General features: G+C 42.0%; 1 protein-coding gene across 1 annotated transcript in view; it reads right to left on the bottom strand.

Annotated features, from left to right (window-relative positions):
• Positions 1-19,372, bottom strand: part of PACS1 (phosphofurin acidic cluster sorting protein 1) — a 67,026-nt gene that overhangs the window by 36,220 nt on the left and 11,434 nt on the right. Inside the window, exons 3-4 of the mRNA XM_017857190.1 lie at positions 2,720-2,809; positions 1,939-2,064 (exon numbers count right to left, since the gene is read on the bottom strand). Coding sequence (XP_017712679.1) covers positions 1,939-2,064; positions 2,720-2,809 — 216 coding nt within the window. The remainder of the gene's footprint in view (positions 1-1,938; positions 2,065-2,719; positions 2,810-19,372) is intronic.

Raw genomic sequence — 19,372 nt, 5'->3', positions numbered from 1 at the left:
AAAAAAAAAAAAAAAAAAGCCAATTAATAAATATGTAAGGAATGGTGGGATTAGAAATTCACTGTCTGGTAAGCATCAAAGTATAGTGATGACCAATTAAGGCAAGAATCATGAATAGATGCTAAAATTAGTAGGTGGAAATGTGATAAGGAAAAAGATAGTTACCTATCTTTTTCTCCCCATAATATATTTATCTCCCCATAAAATATTTTTTTCCAGTAAGTAAAAATGCTTATTAATTAATTTTGTGGTGGAAAAACCCTGCAGACTCCATGTTAACCAAGTGATAATATCAGGCCAGGTGTGGAGGCTCATGCCTGTAATCCCAGCACTTTGGGAGGCCGAGGAGGGAGGATTGCTTGAGCCTAGGAGTTCGAGACCAGCCTGGACAACAGAGCAAGACCTTGTCTCTTAAAAAAAAAAAAAAAGAAAGAAAGAAAGTAAAGGCTGGGCGCGGTGGCTTACACCTGTAATCTCAGGACTTTGGGAGGCCAAGGCAGGCGGATCACAAGGTCAGGAGATTGAGACCATCCTGGCCAACATGTGAAACCCAGTCTCTACTAAAAATACAAAAAAAAAAAAAAAATTAGCTGGGCATGGTGGTGCACGCTTGTAGTTCCAGCTACTCGGGAGGCTAAGGTAGGAGAATCACTTGAACCCAGGAGGTGGAGGTTACAGTGAGCTGAGATCATGCCACCGCACTCCAGCCTGGTGACAGAATGAGACTCCGTCTCAAAAAAAAAAAGTAAAAATAAAAAAAAAAATTAAAAGTTAATATCCCCAGGAAAGGAACCAACTGACATCAGGTGCTGCCTAAGCTGCACTGAGAACAGAACACTTCTGTGGTAATGCTGCCAGAAACTCACAGATGGAATCTAATCTTAAGGCAACATCAGGCGAACCTGGACTGAGGAGTATTCAAGAAAGTAACCAGCCTGTGCGCTTAAAAAATGTCAAGGTCGGCCGGGCGCGGTGGCTCAAGCCTGTAATCCCAGCACTTTGGGAGGCCGAGATGGGTGGATCACAAGGTCAGGAGATCGAGACCATCCTGGCTAACACGGTGAAACCCCGTCTCTACTAAAAAATACAAAAAACTAGCCGGGCGAGGTGGCGGGCGCCTGTAGTCCCAGCTACTTGGAGGCTGAGGCAGGAAAATGGCGTAAACCCAGGAGGCGGAGCTTGCAGTGAGCTGAGATCTGGTCACTGCACTCCAGTCTGGGCGACAGAGCGAGACTCCGTCTCAAAAAAAAAAAAAAAAAAATGTCAAGGTCATGAAAGGTAAGCAAAACCTAGGGGCTGCTGCAGACTGAAGGGGACGAAGGACACAGTGACATGTGGCACGTAATCCTAGATCAATCCCAGACCCATAAAGGGGATGGATCACTGAAACACTCAGCACAATCGGAACAGGGACTGTGAGTTAGACGGCAATCTTATCTCAATGTTAGTGTCCTGATCTCGATGGTGGCAGGGAGTTTAGACAGCAGAGTATTCTCATGTTAAGGAAGTTAACATGGTGCAGTATTAATGTGTAATGGGGCATCGTGCCTGCAACTTACTCTCAGATGGCTCAGAAAATAATACCTAACAATATGTCTATGAGGAGAGAATAAGAAATATGGTAATATGATAAAGAACTTGGATGAATCCACATATGGGAATTCTTTGCACTATTCTTGTAACTTTTCTGAAAGTTTGAAATTTTATGTAATTTTTTGAGCTTTACCTTTTTAAAAGTTAAAACTTTTCATGAAGGAAAGTACTTGATAAAAACAAGTATATTCTGAATTTCCAACAAATAATTAACTTGTAAAACAGAATTAAGCACCTAGCCAGCAGGCTGGGAAAATCATCTGGAAGGCTCAAATGGCTGGGCTGGTATCTCCCGTGGGCTCTGTGACTCAAAGGCCAAAAGTCTGGAGACTGTGTTCCTCTCACCTCTGCCATGTTGATGAGTCCCACGGCCAAGGTCTTATAGCCCAAGATGGTCCGATTCTTGTAACGTTTTCTCCGTTGCAGCATGATCTGCAGCTTGTTGGCATCTCGCTTAAGGAAATGAGGGTACTATGAAATATAAAACACAAGAGTCAAGGATGGTTAATGGGCAGCTGGGTCCTTGAGGGGTTCTAAAGGACACATAATCTTTCTGTGCTTCAATTCTTCCTGTCTGTAAAAGGGGACAATCAGGGTTGAAAGGAGAGCCATGAAGTTGCTGCTGGTGGAGCTGATTCAGCTTGGTGCCTGGCTTCCACGCCACGGCCCTGGGGCCCACACCCACCCTTTCCTTGCCACTTTATCAGGTGTTTTCTCCGTGTGTTTCAATTTGGGCATGGAATTACTGGAATTACGATGAGAGGGACACCGACTAGGAGGGATAAGGAGTAGAGGGGAAGGACGGAGAACCCGATGTGGAGGCTGAGGGTGGCATGGTCCACAGGGGGTGCGAGGATCACTAAGGAGAGGTGATGGGGTGTAGCAGATGGCTAACAATTGTTAGCCAAGGCAGAGGAAGGGAAGGAGCCATGGTGCCTACCCAGGTTTCCACACCTTACCGTGGATGGCTAAGGGGTTGCTTTGGCTCTCCAGGCCAGCCATAAACCTCCAGGTGACTTTTATTCATTCCCACCCAAGTTGGGGAATGGGGTCTCTGGGTTAGCGGACTGTCTGGGGACTAGCCAGGATATAGCATCTTAGGGGCCTAAGATTAGGAGAGTCTCACCTGAAGGGAGAAGGTTAATTGGAGCTCTGTTTCCACCAGTCCACTAGCTGGAAGGACGATCTCGTTGGAGCGAAGAATTCTTTTTGAACCCTGAAACCGAGACGAAAAGTCTGTTTGGCCAGGTGCAGTGGCTCATGCCAGTAATCCCAGCAGTTTGGGAGGCTGAGGCAGAAGGACTGCTTTGATTCAGGAATCAAAGCAGTTGCCCCAGGAGACTAGCCTGGGGCAACATAGTGAGACTCCTGTTTCTACAAAAAATAAAAAATTTGTCTGGGTGGGGGTACACATGCCTGTAGTCCCAGCTACTCAGGAGGCTGAGATGCGAGGATCACTCGAGCCTGGGAGTTCGAGCCTGCAGTGAGTCATGACCCTGCCACTACACTCCAGCCTGGGTGACAGAGCAAGACCCTGTCTCAAATAATATTAATAATAAAAAGAAAAAAAAAATCTGTCAAAGCTGTGTCACCAAAAATCAGACCAAAAGAAATACTATGTTTGCAAACAACTTCTAAACTCTACAAGCATTCTTTAAAAAAAAAAAAAAAAAATTAAATTTTATTTTTTTTTGAGACGAGTCTCATTCTGTCGCCCAGGCTGGACTGCAGTGGTGCAATCTCGGCTCACTGCAACCTCTGTCTCCTGGGTTCAAGCGATTCTCCTGCCTCAGACTTCTGAGTAGTTGGGACTACAGATGCCTGCCACAATGCCCGGCTAATTTTTTTTATATTTTTAGTAGAGACAGGGTTTCACCATGTGCTGGCCTTGAACTCCTGACCTCAGATGATCAGCTCGCTGTAGCCTCCCAAAGTGCTAGGATTACAGGTGTGAGTCACCACACCCGGCCCAAACATTCTTACCAGTCCAAATATTTCATGAATCCTTACTGTACTTATTTGAATCAAGCCTCTACCATAAGTCTGATTTTACATGTATGATGCTGTAGGGTGCATAAAGGGTTATCACAGCAAAATGATTTGTTAATGCCTGCGAGTTCCCAGCACTCCTGGGGAAGAGGCCGGTAGTGTCAGCCTCCAGGGTGTGTATGACCCTCCCTGCCCACCGTTCCTTTTTTTTTTTTTCCCCAGGAACTTCCTCTTTAACCTCTCCACCCTCCAAACTGAGTATTTGGGTTAGACAGCCCTCTTACTGCCATGTTGGTCGGGCTGGCCTCGAACTCCTGACTTCAAGTGATCCTCCCTCTGATTCCCCAGGCACACTCTCTTGTCTCTGGGCTTTTCGTGTGCTTTTCTTCTCTTCTTGGATGCTTTTTTTTTGGTTTCTGAACACAAGTAACCAACTCATCTTTCAGGTCTCAGCTGAGTTTTTTTTTTTTTTTTCCAGAACTTCCTCTTTAACCTCCCCCACTCCAAACCTAATATTTGGGTTAGACAGCCCTCTTACTGCCAGTTACTGAATCTCACTAAACTTCGAGATCCATAAGACAAAGATATGTCTTGTTCAATATGATTCCCAGCACACAAATAAATGGTGTTGAATAAATTTGTCTAAAAAAAATAAGCAGTTTTAAAATTAATACCAATAATAAAAAAAACCCACAACATCCAAAGTTGGTAAGGATGTGGTAGGATTTCCAAATTCATTCATTGTTGAAGCAAAGTAAATCACAGTAACCCTTTTAGAAAGTAGCCTGGCAAAAAAGAAACATTTACATTCAAAATTGTAATCCAAAACAATAAATTTTAAGGGCATGATTTTATATATTATTTTCTTTTTTCCCCTTGATCCCATGACCTTGGAGAGAATGTTTTTTTCTTTTCTTTTTTTTTAAATAAAAAAGAGACGAGGTCTCACTATGTTGCCCAGGCTGGTCTTTAACTTCTGAGCTCAAATAATCTTCCCACTTCAGCCTCCCAAAGTGCTAGAATTACAGGCCACCACACTGGGCCAGGAATGAGTTTTAAAAAGAAGAAAATCTGTAAACAAGGAGCTGTTCATTGAAACACTATTTTTACTATTTTTATTTTTTACTTGTAGAGACGGGGTGTCGCTATATTGCCCAAGCTGGTCTTAAACTCTTGGGCTCAAGCGATCCTCCTGCCATGGCCTCCCAAAGTGCTGGGATTACAGACTTGAGCCCCACACCCATCTCTGTTTATAATTGATGACAAGTTTTGAGCTGCTCATCTCTCATCTTCGGCAAAGCTGTGATTACTCTGGGAGTTGTTTCTGTTGAAATGGTACTATGCTGTGCTGCTGACCCTTAGGGGAAAATTCCACACATGGAAAAATGCCTCGGCCACTCATGAGGTCAAAATGAGACCAAGAAAATGGAGCCCTGATGGTTATGTCATTCTATAGTGATGCTGCCTATGGGTAACGGCCACAGGGGGAAGGCTGGGTGCAGTGGCGCCTGTAATCCCAACACTTTGGGAGCCCAGGAGTTCGAGACCAGCCTGAGCAAAACTGGGAAACCTCGTCTCTACAAAAAATACAAAAATTAGCCAGGCGTGGTGGCATGCACTTGTAATCCCAGCTACTCAGGAAGCTGAAGTGGGAGAATCGTTTGAGCCTAGAAGGCAGAGGTTGCAATAAGCCAAGATCATGCCGGGAGCGGTGGCTCACGCCTATAATCCCAGCACTTTGGGAGGCCAAGGCGGGCAGATCACGAGGTCAGGAGATCGAGACCATCCTGGCTAACACGGTGAAACCCTGTCTCTACTAAAAATACAAAAAAAATTAGCCAGGCGTAGTGGCAGGCGGCTGTAGTCCCAGCTGCTCTGGAGGCTGAGGCGGGAGAATGGCGTGAACCCAGGAGGCGGAGCTTGCAGTGAGCCGAGATCACGCCACTGCACTCCAGCCTGGGGGTCAGAGCGAGACTCCCGTCTCAAAAAACAACAACAAAAATAAAATAACAGCAGAAGCACAGTCAGCCCACACACAGGCCAGGGCCTCAGGACTCCTGGAAGCTCGAGCGCTACAGTGGCAGCTGAAGACTGAATGCATCAAATAAACTATAAAAAGCAAAACTGACAGCCACTCTCTCCCACAAGACTTTCCACACATTTATGAGATTCATGCCACAACTGGAAATTTGAACACTGATTTCGTGATATTAAGGTTTTTGTTTTGTTATTTTAGAGTCTTGCTCTGTTGAGTAGGCTGGAGTACAGTGGCATGATCTCGGCTCACTGCAGTCTCCACCTCCCAGGTTCAAGTGACTCTCTTGCCTCAGCCTCCTGAGTAGCTGGGATTACAGGTGCATACCATCACGCCTGGCTAATTTTTGTATTTTTAGTAGAGACGAGGTTTTATAATGTTGGCCAGGCTGGCCTCGAACTCCTGATCTCAAGTTATCCACTTGAGATAACTTGGCCTCCCAAAGTGCTGGGATTATAGGCATGAGCCACCGTGTCTGACCAAGGTGTGATAATGGTATTGTGGTTTTGTTTAAAAATACTGCCTACATTTTAAAATTACATATTGAAATATTTGTGGGTGAAATGCTATGATGTATGGATTATCTCAAAATAACACTGGTGAAGGGAAACAGATGGGGACACAGATGAAACAAGGCTGGCGATGAGTTGATAATCATTACAGCTTGGAAAGGGGATCGAGGGAATTGTAAACTACTCTGTCTACTTTTGCATGTTTGAATTTTTTCCAAAATAAAAGTTGAAAAAAGTAATCAGTGCTTAGGGTTCTTTTCAGATTTCTCGGCTCAGGGCATATATTCATAGAATATGAAGGCCTTAGGGCCTGGTCCTGGCTCTTCCCTCTGCCTGGAAGGCTCTTCTTCCAGATACCTGAACGGCCCTCACCTCCCTCAAAGTCTTTAGGTAAAAGTCATCTTCTCAACCACGTCTACCGTGACCACCGTAGGGAATCTGTTAACTTCCTCCACCCCAGCCCTCTCCATCCCCTTTATCTTATTTATTGTCACTATCAGACATCACCTTCCAATAGCAGTAGCCTCATTACACGATTATATGAACTCTCACCACCCAAGTATGTGCTCTAAATACCTGTAAAACTTTCTATCCCAAATTCACTATCTGAATTTCAAACTCGCTAGAAGAAATCTGCGTGTGCAGGTAGCAGGATGCAGAGTGCAGTGTGTCACGGGATCACAGCCAGGTCTGGCCCTTTCAAGCATGGTGCGCTACTGTCCTCGTCTTTCCTACCCTTCCCCAAGGGTTTAGCTTTCATGGGTTCCAGTATTTGCTTCTTCCAGGTGCCTGGGGCACTACCAATCAGGGTCCAATTTCAAAATTATTTTTAATATACTTTTGTATCATTTGTTTATCTATATAACAGTATATCTTCATTTGCAGTACAGAAGCAAAACCATTTATATCCAAATATTAAAGTAACATTATAGCACATTAAAATATTCATTAATATTAATATATTTTTAAAATTAGGTTACAGGTGTTTTATTACTATTATTCTGAGATGGAGTCTCACTATGTTGCACAGGCTATGGTACAGTGGCACAGTCTTGACTCACTGCAACCTCCGCCTCCCAGGCTCAAGTGATTCTCCTGCCTCAGCCTCCCAAATGGCTGGCACTACAGGAGTGCACCACAACGCCCAGCTAATTTTCATATTTTTAGTAGAGATGGGGTTTCACCATGTTGCCCAGGCTCATCTTGAACTGCTGACCTCAGGTAATCCACCTGCCTTGGCCTCCCAAGTGCTGGGATTTATAGGCACGAACCACCACGACTAGCCAGGTTACTGGTGTTTTAAATGCTTTTTATTTAAACCAAAAATTCTTATCATATAGATGTTTAACAGTATTGTTGCTGGGTGTGGTGGCTCACATTTATAATCCCAGCACTTAAGGAGGCAGAAGTGGAAGGACAGCTTGAGCCCAGGAGTACAAGGGCTGCCTGGGCAACATAGTGAGATCCCATTCTCAAAAAAAAAAAAAAATTAAGAGTATTATAGTGATATTTGAGGAAACTGGTTGGGGTTTCTTGGATGTCTGAAGATAAATTGTTATTTTTCATTTATTATTTATTTCAATTTTTTAATTAATTTTTATGGGTATATAGTAGGTATATTTATGAGGTACATAAGACATTTTGATCAGGCATATAACGTGTAATAATCACATCAGGTTATATGGGGTCCATCACCTCAAGCATTTATCGTTTATTTATGTTACAAATATTCCAATTATACTTTCAGTTTTAAATGTACTATAAATTAACATTGACTGTAATCGCCCTGTTGCACTATAAAATATCACAGATCTTTAAAACATTTTAAAAAATTTTTATAATTAAAACTTTTTTTGGCTGGGCGTGGTGGCTCACGCCTGTAATCCCAGCACTTTGGGAGGCCGAGGCGGGTGGACCACCTGAGGTCAGGAGTTCAAGACCAGCCTGGGCAACATGGTGAAATCCCATCTCTAACTAAAAATACAAAAACTAGCTGGGCATGGTGGTGCATGCCTGTAATCCCAGCTACTTGGGAGGCTGAGGCAGAAGAATCACTTGAACCTGGGAGGTGGAGGTTGCAGTGAGCTGAGATTGTGCCATTGCACTGCAGCCTAGGCGACAAGAGCAAAACTCCGTCTCAAAAAAAAAAGTTTTTAAAAAATAGAGATGGGGCCAGGCGTGACGGCTCATGCCTGTAATCCCAGCACTTTGGGAGACTGAGGTGGGCGGATCAGGAGGTCAGGAGATCGAAACCATCTTGGCTAACATGGTGAAACCCCGTCTCTACAAAAAATACAAAAAATTAGCCAGGGCTGGTGGCCGGGCACCTGTAGTCTAGTGGGGATGAATGGTGTGATGACGCCGGGAGGTCCAGTGGTTGCGTGAGGCCCAAAGATCGTGCCATACCTGCATCTCAGCTCTGGGCCAATCAAGGCAGATACTCTGTCTCTAATATTAATATAATTAAATAAATAAATAATAAATAAATATAATAAATAAATAGCAGATGAGGTTTTCACTACCAGGTGGCTCAGGCTGGTCTCTATAACCCTAGCCTGGACTCAAAGGGATGCTTGCCCCACCTCCAGGCCTTCCAAATTCAAGTGGCAGGATTGACAGGCGTATGAGCCACCTAATGCTTGGCAATAATCCAGATTCTTATTCATTCTAATGTTTTTTTTTTTTTTTTTTTTTTTTTTTTTTGATGACGGAGTCTTGGGCTCTGTCGCCCCCAGGCTGGAGTGCAGTGGCCGGATCTGCAGCTCACCTGCAAGCTCGCGCCTCCCCGGTGTTCACGCCATTCTCCTGCCTCAGTCCTCCCCGAGTAAGTGCTGGGACTCAGCAGGCACCCACCCACCTCGCCCGGCTAGTTTTGGTATTTTTTAGTAGAGACGCGGGGTTTCACGCCAGGTGTTAGCTAAGATAGGTGCTCGATCTCCTGACCTGCGTGATCCGCCGTCTCGGCCTCCCCAAAGTGCTGGGATTACAGGCTTGAGCCACCGCGCCCGGCGCATTCTATGTTTTTGTATCCATTAACTATCATCACTGCCCCACTGCCCATACAAACCTGTGGTAACCATCATTAGACTATCTCCATGACTTTAATTTTTAACTCCCAGAAGTAAGTGAGAGCATTCAAAGTATGTCTTTCTGTGCCTGGCTTATTTAACATAATATCCTCCAGTTCCATCCATGTTATTGCAAATGACAGGACCTCATTATTTTTTATGGCTGCATAGTACTCCATTGTGTGTATGTACCATTTTCTTTATCAATTTATCTGTTGATGGACACTTAGGTGCTTCCAAATCTTGGCTATTGTGAATAGTGCTACATGGGACGATTTTGGTTTTTTGAGGAACCTCCATACTATTTTCCAAATTCACTGTACTAATCTACATTCTTACCAACAGTGCATGAGGGTTCCCTTTTCTCTACATCCTCACCAGCATTTATTATTACTTGTCTTTTGGATAAAAGCCATTTTAACCAGGGTGAGATGATATTTCATTGTAGTTTTGATTAGCATTTCTCTGATAATCAATGATGCTGCACACCCTTTCATATGCCTGTTCATCATTTGTAGGTCTTCCTTTGAAAGATGTCTATTCAGATCATTTGCCCATTTCTTAATAGGATTATTAGATATTTTCCTGAGTTGTCTGAGCTCCTTATATATTCTGGTTATTAACCCCTTGTCAGATGGACAAGGGATCCCTTGTCGGCCTCTCAAAGTGCTGGGATTATAAGCATGAGCCACTGCGCCTGGCCCAGAAGCTTTTTAACTTGATGTGATCCCATATGTCCATTTTTGCTTTGGTTGCCAGTGCTGGGTATTACACAAGAAATCTCTGCCCAGATCAATTTCCTAGAGAGTTGCCCCAATGTTTTCTTTTATTTTTATTATTTTAGTAGCCAAAGCAGTTGGAAAAATGTTTTCTTTTAGTAGTGTCATAGTTTCAGGTATTAGATTTAAGTATCCAGTCAATTTTATCTGATTTTGTATATAGTGAGAGATAAGAGTCTAGTTTCATTCCTCTGCATGTGGATATCCACTTTTTCCAGCATCATTTATTGAGGAGATTGTCCTTTCCCCAATATATGTTCTTGGCACCTTTGCTGAAAATTAGTTCACTGTAGATGTATGGATTTATTGCTAGATTCTCTATTCTCTTCCATTAGTGTAGGTGTTTGTTTTTATGCCAGTACCGTGCTGTTTTGATTACTATAGTTCTGTAGTATAATTTGAAGTCAGATAATGTGATTTCTCTAGGTTTCTTCTTTGTGTTCAGGATGGCTTTGGCTATTCTGGGTCTTCTGTGGTTCCATATACATTTTAGGATTTTTTTTTCTATTTCTGTGAAGAATGTCATTGGTATTTTGATAGGGATTGCATTGAATCTGTAGATTGCTTTGGGTGGTATGGACATTTTAACAATAACGATTCTTCCAATCCATGAATATGGAATATCTTTCCACTTTTTGTGTCCTTTTAAATTTCTTGCATCAATGTTTTACAGTTTTTAATATAGAGATCTTTCACTTATTTGGTTTATTCCTAGGTATCCTATTTTACTTGTAGCTCTTGTAAATGGGATTACTTTCTTGATTTCTTTTTCAGACTGTTCACTGTTGACATATAGAAATACTACTGATTTCTGTATGCTGATTTCGTATCCTGCAACTTCACTGATTTTGTTTATCAGTTCTACTAGTTATTCTGTGAAGTGTAGGTTTTTCCACATATAAGAGCATATCATCTGCAAACAAGGATAAATTTGACTTCTTCCTTTCCAATCTGGATGCCTTTATTTCTTTCTCTTGCCTGACTGCTCTAGTTAGGACTTCTAGTTATTATACTGAATAACAGTGGTGAAAGTGGGGATCCTTGTCTTGTTCGAGATCTTAAAGGAAAGGCTTTCAGTTTTTTTCACCGTTCAGTCTGATACAAGCTATGGGTCTGTCACATATAGTTTTTATTATGTTGAGGTATGTTTCTTTCATACCCATTTTTTGAGGATTTTTACCATGAAGGCTTGTTGAATTTTACCAAATGCTTTTTCAGAAAAAAAAGCATATATATACATTCCCCCCACCAGAGATGAGGTTTTGCCATGTTGCCCAGGCTGGTCTCAAACTCTTAGCCTCAAGCAATCTATCTACCTTGGCCTGTCAAAGTGCTGGGATTACAGGCGGGAGCCACAATGGCCAGCCATTCAGCATCAATTGAGATTATCACATGGGTTTTGTCCTTCATTCTGTTGATATGATGTATCACATTAATTGATTTGTGTATGCTGAACCATCCTTGCGCATCCCGGGATCTCAGTTGGTCATGATGAATGATGTTTTTAATGTGTTGCTGAACTCTGTTTGCTAGTATTTCCTTGAAGATTTTTGCATCAATGTTAATCAGAGATACTGCCCTGTCACTTTCTTTGGTTTTGGTGTCAGGGTAATACTGGTCTCATAGATTGAGTCTGGAAGTATTCTCTATGTTTTGGAATAGTTCTTCTTAAATGTTTGGTAACATTCAGTAGTGAAGCTAACAAGGCCTGGGCTTTTCTTTGCTGGGAGACTACATTGATGGCATCTAGCTATTTTTTGTTGTTGTTGTTGTTATTGGTCTATTCAGGTTTTGAATTTTTTCATGGTTCAATCTTGGTAGGCTGTATCTTCCCTGGAATTTATCCATTTCTTCTAGGTTTTCCAGTTTATTGGTATATAGTTGCTCACAGCAGCCACTAATGATCCTTTGAATTTCTGCAGTGTCAGTCACCTCTTTTTTCATCTCTGATTTATTTGTGTCTTCTCTTTTTCTTAGTTGGTCTGGCTAAAGGTTTGTCCATTTTGTCTTCTCAAAAAACAACTCTTTGGCCGGGTATGATGGCTCACGCCTGTAATCCCAGCACTGAAGGCCAAGGCGAGCGGATCACCTGAGGTTGGGAGTTTGAGACCAGCCTGGCAAATAAGGTGAAACCTTGTCTCTACTAAAAATACAATAATTAGCCGTCATGGTGGTGCACACCTGTAATCCCAATTACTCGGGAGGCTGAGGCAGGAGAATCACTTGAACCTGGGAGGCAGAGGTTGCAATGAGCTGACATTGCACCACTGTACTCCAGCATGGGTGACACAGCAAGACTCCATCTCAAAAACAAAACAAAACAAAACACACACGAAAACCCAAAAGTTGTTGATTTTTTTTTTCAAATTTATTTATTTCTGCTATGATGTTCATTATTTCTTTTCTTCTACTAATTTGGGGTTTGGTTTGCTCTTGTTTTTCTAGTTCTTTAAGAAGCATCATTAGGTTATCTGAAGTTTTTCTTCTTTTTTGATGTAGGCACTTTATAGTTATGAACTTCCCCCTTGGTACTGCTTTTGATGTATCCCATAGGTTTTGATATGTTATGTTTCCATTATCATTTGTTTCAAGAAAATTTCAGTTTCCTTCTTAATTTATTCATTGACCCACTGGTCATTTAGGAGCATATGGTTTAATTCCATGTGTGTGTATTGCTTTCAAAATTCCTTGTTATTGATTTCTAGTTTTATTCCATTATGGTCAGGGAAGATGCTTGATATTATTTCAACTTTTTTTTTTTTGAGACAGAATCTCGCTCTGTTGCCCAGGCTGGAGTACAGTGGCACAATCTCCGCTCACTGCAACATCCACCTCCAGGATTCAAGCAATTCTCCTGCCTCAGCCTCCTGAGTAGCTGTGACTACAGGCGCCTGCCACCACGCTCAGCTAATTTTTGTATTTTTAGGAGAGATGGGGTGTCACCATGTTGGCCAGGATGATCTTGATCTCTTGACCTCGTGATCCACCCACCTTGGCCTCCCAAAGTGCTGGGATTACAGGCGTGAGTCACCATGCCTGGCCTCAACTTTTTTTTTTGAATGTTTTAAGACTTGTTTTGTGACCTAACATATGGACTATCCTTAAGAATGATCCATGTGCTAAGGAAAAAAAAAAGTGTATTCTGCAGCCATTGGAAGAAATGTTCTGTAAATATCTATTAGGTCCATTTGGTCTACAGAGCAGTTAAGTGTGATGTTTCTTAGTTTATTTTGTCTGGATAATCTGTCCAATGCTGAAAGTGGGGTGTTAAAGTCTCTAGCTATTGTTGTACTAGAGTCTAACACTCTCTTTAGCTCTAATAATATTTGATTTATATATCTGGGTGCTCCAGTGTTAGGTGTATATATATTTACAATTGTTATATCCTCTTGCTGAGTTGACCCCTTTATCGTTACATAACAACCTTGTCAATTTTTACAATTTTTGTCTTGAAATCTATTTTGTCTGATGTAAGTATAGCTATGCCTACTCTTTTTTTTTTTTTTTTTTTGGTTTCTATTTGCATAGAGCATATTTTCCAACCCTTTATTTTAGTCTCTATGTGTCTTTACAGGTCAAATGTGTTTCTTGTAGGCAACAGATGTTTGGGTCATGTTTTGTTTTTGTTTTTCTGAGACAGCATCTCACTCTGCTGCCCAAGGTGGAGTGCACTGGCACAATCATAGCTCATTTTAGCCTTAACCTCCTGAGCTCAAGTGATCCTCCTACCTCAGACTCCTGAGTAGGTCTACCACTACACCCAGCTAATTTTTCAAATTCTTTGTAGACACAGGGTTCCACTATGTTGCCCAAGCTGGTCTCAAACCCCTGGGCTCAAAGCAATACTTTCGCCTCAGCCTCCCAAAGTGCTGGAATTATAGGCATGAGCCACTGTGCCTGGCTGGGTCTTCTTTTGTTTTGTTTTTTTGAGACAGAGTCTTGCACTGTTGCCTGGGTTGGAGTGCAGTGGTGTAATCTGGGTTCACTGCAACCTCTGCCTCCCAGATTCGAGCAATTCTCCTGCCTCAGCCTCCCGAGTAGCTGGGATTACAGGCGTGCACCACCACATCCAGCTGATTTTTTGTATTTTTAGTACAGATGGGGTTTCACTGTGTTGGCCAGGCTGGTCTTCAAATGCTGACCTTGTGATTTGCCCACCTTGGCCTCCCAAAGTGCTGGGATTACAGGCATGAGCCACCATGCCCAGCTGGATCTTGTTTTCTAACGCATTCAACTACTCCACGTCTTTTGATTGCAGAATTTTGTCCATTTATATTCAATGTTATTATTGATAAGGACTTACTATTGCCATTTTGTTATTTGTTTTCTCGTTTTGTGGTCTTCCTTCCTTCTTTCCTTCTTGTCTTTCTTTTTGTGAAAGTGATTTTCTCGGATGGTATGTTTTAATTTCTTGCTTTTTATTTTTTTTGTTTTTTGTGTATCTGTTACAGGGTTTTTTGATTTGCAGTTACCATGAGGCTTGCAAATAACATCTTACAACCCATTATTAAAAACTGAATGGTAACTTAACTCTGATTGCAAAACAAAAAACAAAGAAGCAAAGAGAAAACCAATAAAACTCTACACTTCAACTTCATCCCACCTCCCTCTTTTTTTTTTTTTTTTTTTTTTTTTTTTTTTGAGATGGAGTCTTGCTCTGTTGCCAAGGCTGGAGTGCAGTGGTGCCATCTTGGCTCACTGCAACCTCTGCCTCATGGGTTCAAGCGATTCTCTTGCCTCAGCCTCCTGAGTAGCTGGGATTACAGGCATGTGCCACCATGCCTGGCTAATGTTGTATTTTTTGTAGAGACAGGGTTTCACTATGTTGGCCAGGCTGGTCTCGAACTCCTGACCTCAGGTGACCCAGCTGCCTCAGCCTTCCAAAGAGCTGGGATTATAGGCATGAACCACTGCACCTGGCACATAGTTACTATTTTTGATAGGCTCATCTTTTAGTCTTCCTACTCAAAATATGAGTAATTTACACACCACAATTACAGTGTTGTGATATTTTGTATTTATTTTTCCCATTTAAATAATAAGATATAGGCTTCTGCCATCCAACATATTTTTAGGAATGGATTAGATTTTAAGGAATGTAGCTGGATACGGTGGTTCATACCTGTAATTCCAGCGCTTTGGGAGGCCAAGGTGGGTGGATCACTTGAGGTCAGGAGTTTGAGACCAGCCTGACCAACATGGTGAAACCCCATGCCTACTAAAAATCCAAAAATTAGTGAGGTGTGGTGGTGCACGCCTGTAATCCCAGCAACCTGGGAGGCTGAGGCAGGTGAATCATTTGAACCCGGGAGGCGGAGGGTACAGTGAGCTGTGATCACGCCATTGCACTCCAGCCTGGGCAACAAGAGTGAAACTTCATCTCATAAAATAAAACAAAATTTTTAAGGAATGCCTACATATAATTTTCTCGTTTGTTTATTGTTTCTTTCCTTTTACTATAATAATTCTCAAATTTTTGGCCTCAGGACCTTTTACACTATTTTTTTTGAGACGCAGTCTCGCTCTGTCACCCAGGCTGGAGTGCAGTGGTACGATCTCTGCTCACTGCAAGCTCCGCCTCCTGGGTTCATGCCATTCTCCTGCCTCAGCCTCCCAAGTAGCTGGGACTACAGGCGCCCGCCACCATGCCCAGCTAATTTTTTGTATTTTTAGTAGAGACAGGGTTTCACCATGTTAGCCAGGATGGTCTCGATCTCCTGACCTTGTGATTTGCCCACCTCAGCCTCCTGAAGTGCTGGGATTACAGGCATGAGCTACTGCGCCTGGCCCTTTTTACACTTAGAAAGAATCCCAAATAGCTTTTGTATATGTAGATGTATCTATTAATATTTTGTTTATGTAGGTTTATCTATCAATAGTCACCACATTATGAATCAAAACAGATATTTTAAAGTATTTATTAATCCATTTAAAATTAACAATAAACCTATTATGTGTTTACATGCAAAGTTTTAAAATGAAAATATGTTCCCAAAACAAAATAATTTAGTGAGAAGACAGTTTTTTTTAAAAATCATAGCTTTACTGGGATATAATTCAAACACCATATAATTCACCCCTTTAAAGTGTACAGTTCAATGGCTTTCAGTATGTTTAGAGCTGTGCAACCATCACCACAGTCAGTGCCAGAACATTCTCATCATTCAACAAGGAAACCTCATATTCTTTAATTATCACCCTCCCCAGTCTGCCCATCTCCCACCCTAACCCCTGGCAACTACAATCTACTTTCTGACCCTAAGGATTTGCCTATTTCATATAAATGGAATCATACAATATGTGGCCTTTTGTGTCTTGCTTCTTTGACTTAGCATCATGTTTTCAAGGTTCATCCATCTGGAGCATGGATATACTTCATTCTTTTTTACTGCCAAATAGTATTCCGAAGCTATATGACTAGACCACATTTTATTTATCCATTGATCAGCTGATGGACTTGGATTGCTTCTACTTTATAGCTTGTGAATAATTCTGTTATGAACATTTGCATGTTAGATTTTTTGTGTTTTCATTTCTCTTGGGGCCATACCTAGGAGTAGAATTGCTAAGTCATATGGTTACTCTGATATGGTTACTCTATCTTTACTCTTTTGAGAACCAGGCATGGTGGCACAAGCCTATAATCCCAGCACTGGGAGGTCGAGGCGGGAGGATTGCTTGAGGCCAGGAGTTTGAGATCAGCCTGGGCAACACAGCAAGACCTTGTTCCTAAAATAAAAACAAAAGTAAAACAAAACAACACAGTGGCTGCATTATTTTACATTCCCAACAGCAGTGTATGAGGGAGATGGTATAGTTTTACATTTCTGTAAATCTTTTCAATGAATGACTTAATAGAAAACAACTAGATTCTCATTCCTATTTTTGTACTCAATGTGTTGCAAAACTAGTTTGGTTGAGTATATGCAGAAAATCCAGACTCAAAGTGATCTATAGCTGGAAAAAAGAGGAGCATTTTAACAGCCTTTCTAGACAACTGTGGAATTTTTTATTTATTTTTATTTTTTATTTTTAGAGACAAGGTCTCGTTCTGTTGCCCAGGGTGGAGTGCAGTGGTGTGATCATAACTCATGGTAAACTTGAACTCCTGGGCTTAGGCAATCCTCCTGCCTCAGCCTCCCAAATAGCTGGGACTGCAGGCATACGCCACCATGCCCAGACAGTTTTTACTTTTTTTTTTTGGAGACGGAGTCTTGCTCTGTCGCCCGGGCTGGAGTGCAGTGGCTGGATCTCAGATCACTGCAAGCTCCGCCTCCCGGCTTCACACCATTCTCCTGCCTCAGCCTCCTGAGTAGCTGGGACTACAGGCGCCCGCCACCACACCTGGCTAGTTTTTTGTATTTTTCAGTAGAGACGGGGTTTCACCGTGTTAGCCAGGATGGTCTCGATCTCCTGACCTCGTGATCCGCCCGCCTCAGCCTCCCAAAGTGCTAGTATTACAGGCTTAAGCCAACGCGCCCGGCCTAGTTTTTACTTTTGGTAAAGATGGAGTCTTGCTGTGTTGCCCAGGATGGTCTTGAACTCCTGGGCTTGAGCAATCCTCTCACCTTGGCCTCCCAAAGTGCTGGGATTACAGGTATGCGCCATCGTGACCAGCCAGTTATGGACTATTTTCCTTTGATACTATACCATTAACTCTCTAAGTGGTAGTTTCTTAAAGATTAGTTGCAAAGTAAAAATTTTTTTTCCAAAGTAGAATTTTAAATAATATCAATAAGACTTTCGTACTCTTGTATGTTAAAATCCAATTAATAGAAAAAGAACATTAATGAAAACACTAGGAAATCTGAAGTCTAATTTAATTAATAGTATTATACCAATGATAATTTCTTAGTTTTGATAAATGTACCACGGTTAAGAGAGACGTTAACATTGGGAGAAGCTGGATGGGTATACAGGAACTCTTTAGACTATCCCTGCATCTCTTGGGTATATTTAAAATTATTTTAAAATGGAAAGTTAAAAACCTAATCCACTGGTCTATTTTGTTCTTTGAAAGGATCTTTTATCCAGCATGATTTTGTAACCTCATGCATTAGTCATTTAGAAAATATTCAAATGTTATATATATATACAATATAAAAAACTCAAGAATCTTTAAATACGACTTATATCACTTCTGATTTCTTCAGAAAAGCCTTTAAGAACTGGGAAGCTTTTAAGCTTTCTGTGACAGAAACAAGTTTTCCAAAATTCTAATTTTCACTTAAAAGCTCAAATTTTGGCCAGATGTGGTAGCTCATGCCTGTAATCCCAGCACTTTGGGAGGCCAAGGTGGGCAGATTACCTGAGGTCCCGGGTTCGATATCAACCTGGCCAACATGGTGAAACCCCATCTCTACCAAAAATACACAAATTAGCTGGGCGTGGTGGTGGGCGCCTGTAGTCCCAGCTACTCGGGAGGCTGATGCAGGAGAATCGCTTGAACCCAGGAGATGGAGATTGCAGTGAGCCAAGATCACGCCACTGAACAACAGGGCAAGACTCTGTCTCAAAAAAAAAAAAAAAAAAAAGGAATTTTATTTATCATTGGCAACCAATACTAAGTTGTTTTCCTTGAATTGATAGGGTAACTCTGCTCATTTTTAAGAAAACACTTTCCAAACACCTAAGTCTAAATAACCTGTTTGTCTATAAGTCCCTCTTCGAAGTAAAAATGGTGTTCATGAAAAAAAGCAGCTACTGTAGTTCACAGCTCAGTAGCTCTACCTCACACAGGCACTAGTCTTAGAGACAGACATCGTACTTTGCTGCGAGGCAGAAGTGCTCAGTGTATACTTCCCATCTCATCACACGCAGTATGAGAAAGATGCAGACTCAAGGTTGAGATGTAACAAATTAACAAGTTTTACTGCTTTCTTAAGAACATTCTTAAGCAAAACTGGCTTTCTCTCCCTTTTTTTGAGTCGGAGTCTCGCTCTGTCACCCAGGCTGGAGTGCACTGGCACAAACAGCTCATTCCAGCCAGCTCCTAGGCTCAAGTGACCCTCCTGCCCCGGCCTCTCAAGTAGCTGGGACCACAGGGGTGTGCCACCGTGCCCAGCCCTTTTATCTTCTTATTTCACTCATGAGATGGTAAACAACACGATGACTCCTGGGACATTGGGTGCATTTGTGCTGAGGCACCAGCAGCTTTATCCACTGTTGCTTTTGTACTTTCAGTGCAAAAGTCAGCATGCTGAAAAAGGCAAATAATGCCACAGTATTATCATGAAAATAGTTGTAGCCTCCTGTACCCTCTGAAAGTGTCTTAGAGACCTCAGGGTCTGCAGATCTCCTTTGGGGAATCACTGCTCAGTGCTTCTTAAAGGCAGGGATTTTTGTCTGTTTTGATCACTGCTGTATCCCCTGTGCCTAGAACAATGTTTGGCACAT

The sequence above is a fragment of the Rhinopithecus bieti genome, unplaced genomic scaffold (genome assembly GCF_001698545.2).
Source record: "Rhinopithecus bieti isolate Rb0 unplaced genomic scaffold, ASM169854v2 scaffold_44159, whole genome shotgun sequence".
In the NCBI taxonomy this organism is placed as follows: Eukaryota; Metazoa; Chordata; class Mammalia; order Primates; family Cercopithecidae; genus Rhinopithecus; species Rhinopithecus bieti.
This window is presented reverse-complemented; position numbering and strand designations above follow the sequence as displayed.